The sequence below is a fragment of the Capsella rubella genome, unplaced genomic scaffold (assembly GCF_000375325.1).
Source record: "Capsella rubella cultivar Monte Gargano unplaced genomic scaffold, Caprub1_0 scaffold_8, whole genome shotgun sequence".
Lineage (NCBI taxonomy): Eukaryota > Viridiplantae > Streptophyta > Magnoliopsida > Brassicales > Brassicaceae > Capsella > Capsella rubella.
Genome location: NW_006238916.1, coordinates 12,077,976 through 12,086,213, shown reverse-complemented (window position 1 = coordinate 12,086,213; position 8,238 = coordinate 12,077,976). Strand labels below are relative to the sequence as shown.

General features: G+C 36.7%; 2 protein-coding genes across 2 annotated transcripts; one reads left to right on the top strand and one right to left on the bottom strand.

Moving 5' to 3' along the window:
* Positions 1–1,731: 1,731 nt before the first annotated feature.
* LOC17877108 (oligopeptide transporter 4) lies at positions 1,732–6,198 on the top strand. The gene is made up of 5 exons (XM_006280016.2): positions 1,732–2,367; positions 2,793–2,890; positions 4,160–4,723; positions 4,833–5,085; positions 5,171–6,198. Exons 1-5 carry the CDS (start codon positions 1,891–1,893, stop codon positions 5,966–5,968), a joined length of 2,190 nt encoding a protein of 729 aa, XP_006280078.1. The 5' UTR covers positions 1,732–1,890; the 3' UTR covers positions 5,969–6,198.
* A 367-nt stretch (positions 6,199–6,565) lies between these two features.
* LOC17875275 (uncharacterized protein C6C3.02c) lies at positions 6,566–8,135 on the bottom strand. Its single transcript, XM_006281218.2, has 5 exons — positions 8,024–8,135; positions 7,645–7,701; positions 7,459–7,545; positions 7,170–7,339; positions 6,566–6,857 (listed from the first exon to the last, which is right to left on the bottom strand). Exons 1-5 carry the CDS (start codon positions 8,043–8,045, stop codon positions 6,759–6,761), a joined length of 435 nt encoding a protein of 144 aa, XP_006281280.1. The 5' UTR covers positions 8,046–8,135; the 3' UTR covers positions 6,566–6,758.
* Positions 8,136–8,238: the final 103 nt, after the last annotated feature.

The following is an 8,238-nucleotide window of genomic DNA, read 5'->3' as shown; positions in this document are numbered from 1 at the left end:
AGCTCCGACATGGTGGTTCATGAGTGAATTTAATAAGTACTATGAACGTGTTCCTTTAGTTTAGTTTTGCATGAATGACATTATTTGGAGTTAATTTTATTCTGGTGATATTTTCTTTGTTTTTTGTAAACATGAGCTTTAATTCTCTTTTTCTTTCAATTAAGTTGTTGACCAAAAAAACTATTAGATTCCTTTTGTTTTGCAATGCAAAAACAACTACTTAGAATCACTTGTTGGCGTTCAAAAATTATAATTATATATATTCTGGGTTTATTGATACAATATAAACTCCAAGGATTGGAGTTCTTTATATATTACGAAGAAGAAGAGTTAAGAAAATTGTATGGGATTAACGTTTTTTGGTTTATTAAACGCAGTCGTGATATTTAAAAAACGCTATTACCGGTTTAGTATGTGTAACCACACGTCATAGTCGCAGTGTTGCAATTGAATAATAATATTTAGTTTGTGATGTTTAATAGAGAAATAAATTATTGAGAGTGTTTAGAAAAGAGGCAAAAAGTACATGGTGTATATCAAAGAAGCAGTATAGTTGAGGTAGCTAAGAAGAGTCGATCCCCTTTCACTAAAAAAATGTATTTTTTCCCAATCATTTAGTAATTTTTTGAGAGAAGAAATTAAATTAAAATACTTTAAATAATTTAAATAATTAACTATCGGTTTTGTGGAGAAAATTGTTGAATATAAAAGCTTTAAGTAATTTCATAATTCGTAATTTAATCACAACTTTGTTTTAAAAGTATTCTCTTACTGACTGCCATCAGAATATCACATACTCTCATTAACTAAATATATTTATATATAGTTTTTCTTCCTCGCCAGTAATATAGAGGAAAATAATGAAGGAAGCCTGCCGACAAAAAAGAAAAAAAAAATCAATGAAGCCCAACATCATTTGGAACATAAAAGTCCACGATGACACAAATTCACTAAAAGGTGTTATGAGGCCTAAAAGCCTTAAGCCCAGGTCCATGATAGGAGTTTTTTTTTTTTTTTAATTTTTTTTTTGGTAGTTCCATACTATAGTTTGTTTTTGTTACCTTCTGACAAGACCAATAGAGAGCTTTCATTCTCTTCCAAGTGTTTCTTTTGTTTTTTTGTTTTTGGTTTCTCAAGGGTAAATTTCAAATATTTGACAGAAACTAAACTTAACATATGATTAGGATGAACGTTTGAATGGTAAAAATATTCATGGGTGAGAATTATATGAAACAATCTAGTAACGCATCAAAGACAAATATTGAAATATCAGATTTGAAGGGATTGAAGAAGAGGGAGAAGAAAAGTTGTTTTGTAGAATTTTCCACAATAACTTAACTTGAACGTACGTAGCCATGGATAGTGATATATTTTATAACAAATCAAATCCAAATGTGAATCCTTGGAAAACGAAAAAGAAAATCCATAGTTTATTGCCGTATTCTAAGATGCAACTACGAGAAGACTATCAACATCAAAAAGGTTCGTTCAACTCTTCTAAATTTATAATAACTTACTTTACGGCATAGCTAAAGTATGAAAGCATAATTTGTAGTTTTCTCATTTTTGGCCACACTAGTTTACTACTTAATCACAAAAAATTAATGATAATAAAAGTCTCATTGGTTCAAACATCATAATCCTACAATAACGATTTACATACTTCCTTCATTCGTATATAGTTGACTTATTAAGTTGATGCAAACAATAATTCAATTTAAGAAAAAGAAAAAGCAAAACTGTATTATATAAGAAAGAGAGAGAGAGATATGGTTTCTCTTGTCAGTCTCACACGCACATAAAAAGATTCCTCGTCTGACTCTACTACTAACTAGGCATCATTGGTCCAATTCTCTTTCTTTCTTTAAAACTAAAAACAAAGTCACCGGTATGGCCATCGCCGACGAATTCTCCGATGAAGACACCTCGCCGATTGAAGAAGTCCGTCTAACGGTAACAAACACCGACGACCCGACACTACCGGTTTGGACATTCAGGATGTGGTTCTTGGGTCTTATCTCATGTTCTCTCCTCTCCTTCCTCAACCAGTTCTTCTCGTACCGAACCGAACCGCTGGTCATCACACAAATCACGGTTCAGGTCGCCACACTCCCTATCGGCCATTTCTTGGCCAAAGTGCTTCCCAAAACCCGGTTTGGGTTGCCAGGCTGTGGATCCGCCCGGTTCTCGTTGAACCCGGGTCCGTTTAACATGAAAGAGCACGTTCTGATATCCATCTTTGCGAATGCGGGTAGCGCCTTCGGATCCGGGTCGGCTTACGCGGTTGGTATCATCACAATTATTAAAGCTTTCTATCGCCGGAATATCTCTTTTATTGCCGGTTGGCTCCTCATCATCACTACCCAGGTTCTTTCATTTAATCATTTCATTTTTCTCAACTTGTGTTATTAGTATATATTATATACAGCTAATGTTAACTTTAGTGAACGTCACCTAATAATTTACAAGATACGGGATTGAAAGATTATGACATTTCAAGACAGATAAATATATATATATATTTTACCTCTTTCCAATTAGAATTTTGGAATGAGATATGCAACTGAAATAAGTAACTTTTTTCATATATTATGATTTCAGTATTTATATATTTCAAACAGCTATGATTTTGTTAGAGACAAAAATTTGCATGCAATATAATATAGGTATTGGTTTAAAAGGAGAATTTGGGGTTTACGTTATATCATCGATCGGCGATGCTAATTCATATTTAAATGTTATCGATCGATATCTTAATTGATGTTGAAGTGTTTATTTACGCAATATTGAAGGTGTTGGGATATGGATGGGCCGGTTTGCTAAGGAAATATGTGATTGAACCGGCTCACATGTGGTGGCCTAGCACTCTGGTTCAAGTCTCACTGTTTCGGTGAGTTTTTTCAGTCTATTATAATACAATTACTAACTATTCCCTGATAAATCTACATAATATGCGGGAGAGAAAGCAACTTAATTACGATCACTTTTATTAACCCCAAAGTTAAAAACATTTTTCTTCTTCGTATCACTGCGTGTCGATCGAATAGTATAAATACAAGTCTATCCATATCTCTCTTCCCAAAAAAACATCCTAAAGAAAAAATAAATATCCAACGACAATTAAGACTATAGGGTATTATCGTATAGCAAGATTTTAGTGTTTCGAGTTCGGAGCATTCGAGTTTTGACTAAATTATTTTCCAACTTTCACACCTATCCCCTTGTGTAAATTCCAACTCTCTCAGCGATTTGGTTAGGATTGATACATCACGTACGTACGCATATGATGGTCTATCTTCACTCTTCACGACAAAAATATAGTGTATTTAATTATAAGTCAATATAGAACATAAATTACTCACTATATAATATTATAATGAACACTAGCCAAAACTATGGTCCACGGTTGTGGGCTATCCTTTGATCGATCGATCAATGACCACTTCTTAATTAGTTCTTATCCATTTCTACAAGATTAATTTGACCAAAGGCATAAGATACAATATCGATACATGTTACATGTATTGAAGGAGAGCAACGAATTTAGTTTAAAATGTTTTTTCCTATATAAGATGTGTAATGAATAAGTATGAATCCACGTGAGTCAAAAGCTGTAGACATGGCGGGGTTTTTGCGTCGACGTGAGTGTGAAACTTACGGACTCATTCACTCCGTGGTCCACAAATTCATTAACACTTTCACATTTCATAATCATGACAAAGGAAAAGATGTACATGTACATGACATCTACTTGTTAACGCCTAATAAAAATAAAATCATTTTAAGATGAACACGTTATCGTTTTATAATCAACTTTTTCATCTTTTTTTTTGTCGACAAATTAAGTTTTAAAAATTTGTAACAACAATAAATGGAGTTACTTGTTTAATCTGTGCTTGTAGTGGAGGTCGCACATGGTGGGTCTATCTATGCGTATAATTAATCAATGGGAGACTTTGAAAATTTTAGATGTTGACTACAAATTGTTATCTAATTATATACTACTACTACTAGTGATGACTAATTAACTATATGCACACTGTAAATAGTAAAGTGGGTTTCCATAGAATTAGGGGAACAATTTGTTGTAATGACAATTACATATATTCATATAGATTATTGTTTTTTTATAAAGAAATTGTAAATTGCATGTACGTAGGGCATTGCATGAGAAGGACGACCAACGGATGACGAGAGCAAAATTCTTTGTCATAGCATTAGTCTGCAGTTTTGGATGGTACATAGTCCCTGGCTACCTCTTCACAACACTCACAAGCATCTCATGGGTTTGTTGGGCTTTTCCAAGATCAGTCACTGCTCAACAGATCGGTTCGGGAATGAGAGGTCTCGGTCTTGGAGCCTTCACACTAGACTGGACCGCGGTGGCCTCTTTCTTGTTCAGTCCACTTATCAGCCCCTTCTTCGCCATCGCTAATGTTTTCTTCGGTTATGTTCTCTTGATCTACATCGTTCTGCCTATTGGTTATTGGGGTTTTGATTCTTACAACGCCACGAGGTTTCCTATATTTTCGTCACATCTTTTCACATCGGTTGGCAACACATACGATATTCCTGCCATCGTGAATGATAACTTTGAGCTCGATCTAGTTAAGTATGAGCAACAAGGAAGGATCAACTTGAGCATGTTCTTCGCTCTTACCTATGGGCTTGGTTTCGCCACCATTGCTGCTACACTCACTCATGTAGCTCTCTTCTATGGCAGGTAAAACAAACAACATAATAACATAGCAGCAGTCTTAATTTGATATATATACATATATATATATATATATGTTATTAGTCAAATCATTTTATTTAATTTTCATCTACAGGGAAATTGTAGAGAGGTTTCGAGTTTCATACAAAGGCAAAGAAGATATACACACTAGGTTAATGAAGAGATATAAAGACATACCTTCGTGGTGGTTTTACTCGATGTTGGCTGTTACACTACTTATCTCTCTTGCGTTATGTGTTTTCTTGAACGATGAGGTTCAAATGCCTTGGTGGGGACTTGTGTTCGCAAGCGCCATGGCTTTCATCTTCACACTTCCCATAAGCATCATAACTGCAACAACTAACCAAGTAAGCAATATTAACCAAATATTATTCCATGGCTAGTTTATACTTTGCAGTTACAAGCTATTCATTTTCTTTACGTGTTTCGCAGACACCAGGGTTGAATATAATAACAGAGTACGCAATGGGACTCATTTACCCGGGACGACCTATCGCAAACGTATGCTTCAAAGTCTATGGATACATGAGTATGGCTCAAGCTGTCTCTTTCTTAAATGACTTCAAACTTGGTCATTACATGAAGATCCCACCAAGATCCATGTTCTTGGTTCAATTCATTGGTACAATTCTTGCGGGAACAATCAACATAACGGTCGCATGGTGGCAATTAAACTCTATCAAAAACATATGTCAAGAGGAACTTCTACCTCCCAACAGTCCATGGACATGTCCCGGTGACCGTGTCTTCTTCGATGCGTCGGTCATTTGGGGATTGGTCGGACCAAAACGGATATTTGGTTCTCAGGGAAACTATGCGGCCATGAACTGGTTTTTCCTCGGAGGCGCGTTAGGACCAGTCTTAGTTTGGTCATTGCACAAAGCGTTCCCAAAACGTTCTTGGATTCCACTTGTGAATCTCCCAGTTCTTCTAGGAGCAACGGCAATGATGCCACCTGCTACCGCCGTGAACTACAATTCGTGGATATTGGTCGGGACAATATTCAACTTATTTGTGTTCCGGTACCGGAAAAGTTGGTGGCAGAGGTATAATTATGTTCTCTCAGCCGCTATGGACGCCGGCGTAGCTTTCATGGCGGTTTTGCTGTACTTCTCGGTGGGGATGGAGGAGAAGAGTTTGGACTGGTGGGGAACAAGAGGTGAACATTGTGATCTAGCTAAGTGTCCAACCGCTAGAGGAGTAATTGTTGATGGTTGTCCGGTTAAATAATCTTAGGCGGCTCCATTAGTGTGTTAAAACAATGTATGATGCACATTTGGCCATATAATTGGAGATGCATGGTGGAACACGTTCCATTGGAACTCAGTGAAGCTAAAAACTGTAAAACACAATGCCCATATAAAAGGATTTTGTAAAGGAAGTCTGATTGTATGATTCTATTCTTTTAGTTGCTTTGTTAACAATATGTAGTTTATAATATAAAATGGAAAGTTATAATATGTGTCTTGCGGTGTATTCGTTGGAGGTCTAGAAGATTGCGAAATTTGTCATAAAGAATGCTACTCGTTTGAAGACGGCCACTTTCTCGCCACAATCCAATGGTTTTGAAGCCAAATATAAGATGCTCAAGGACTTGGTATCTGTAGCTATGCCTTCAAATTCGTGTCAGCTTCTGTTCGACTAAAAAAATTAACCAAGAATGCACTCATTTTGGTTTTTCTTTTCCGGTTTCCAAAACAAATTTAATTGTAAATCAACTTTTACCGAAGTAAACAGTGTTCAACTTCAATACTAAATCGCCACGACTTTGTATAAAAGGAAACATGTTCAAAGACACCTGGTTGAGGATTAAAGCAACACACCCAAAAGACATCAACCTTGCATTATTTGATTAGAATGGGAAGGAACCCAAGTCTTACAAACAGATTACCCTTAATAAGACTTCAAACATATGCAGTTTCTGGTTTTGGAAACAAAATATTATTTGATAAAACCCCAAATTCTCAGCAACATCACAGCTGGATAAATTTTTAGATAAAACAAATAAGAAATGAAACACTTAGGCACCAATCACGGAACCGGAGTTCTTCCTGCACTCTGACAACATGTCCATGTAGAACTGGCATTTGCTAATCTCGGCTCCATAGCTGCTGATGCACTGCATTCATTTTTTTAAAAAGAACATTAATCAGTGACTTAGCCTTGGATTTGCCTTGCATACAACAATGAAAACGTAATTATCCGATGTGATTCAATGTTCGGAAATAAAGTGGCAACAAGGGAAACAAGTTCGAATCTGCATATGCTTCATCAGAGTTTAAAAAACTTAAGCCACCACTAATCCATAAATGTTAGCAAAGTTAAAACAGGTTTCAAAACATGTTCTATCATGCACTTAGATCTGAACAAATCAGAATCTAACAGGATACAGAGAGTGTGTGAGAGTATGATAAAAAGATTAAACACTTACATCTTGGAAAGCCTTAGCGTGAATGTCACAGGAACTAGAAAACATGTTGCTTCCAGCAGGGGCAGCAGATGCAGAGGCAGCCTCAACAGCTTCATGTTGAATGGTTCGTGGTCCCATCACAGAATCAACAGCCCTGTGCGCAACTGCACTTCCAGTACCAAAAGCCATACCTAATCCCCACAAAACAAACAGGTCAGTAGAAAACCGATTCAAGAGAAAACAATTTGGTATAGAGACAGGGGACATGCTGCAGAAAACTCAATAGATGAAAGAAAGACAAATATATTACCCTGAGCAATGGTAGAACCAATGCCTGAGAACATGCCACCACCACCACCGCTGGCCGGAACTGGAGCTGGGGGAGGTGCACGGTTTACTGAACCCAGAAAGAAAAGAGATTATAAATAACTGAATCAAGTGGAGTCATTCATAACTAAGATCAAAAAGAGACAATATCCGAGAATAGATTTCATACCAGGTTGAGGAGCTGGGCTGCGTGCAGCAGCAGGACGAGGGCGGGGAGCAGATCTTCCTGCAAAATGGAAGACAACATTAGAAAAGATCCCATACAAATAAATGGCATCCAAGAATGTAATGAATCACCAGCCCTCCTTACCTCGAACATTCTATAAATTGCAAACCAAACAGAGGCTAATAACCTAAAGATGGTTTCATTACATCTAGTAAATATACGATGGAAAAATTCAATTCAATCCCAAGGTAAACCCTAGATCGGTGCGCTACAGGGCATAAACAAACGAGGACCAAAAACAAAACAAGAAGGGTTTCTTCATCATCCAAAACTAAAAGCATCAGATAGATCTGAAAAATCGGAAAGGGAAGAAATATTTTACCTCCTGAGCTACGGCGACCCATTTTGATAGAGAGCGAAGAAATGAAAATGAGAGAGAGAAAGAGCGATTAAGCAAATGGGAGGAGATTGTCAAATAGCGCTATTAACCCAGCAATATTATGTGGATGCGGTTACTTATAAAGGAAATAAAACTGAGTCGGCTACTCGACGAGGTCAAGACCACGCGGATATGTACACGTGTTTTATTTTCATTGG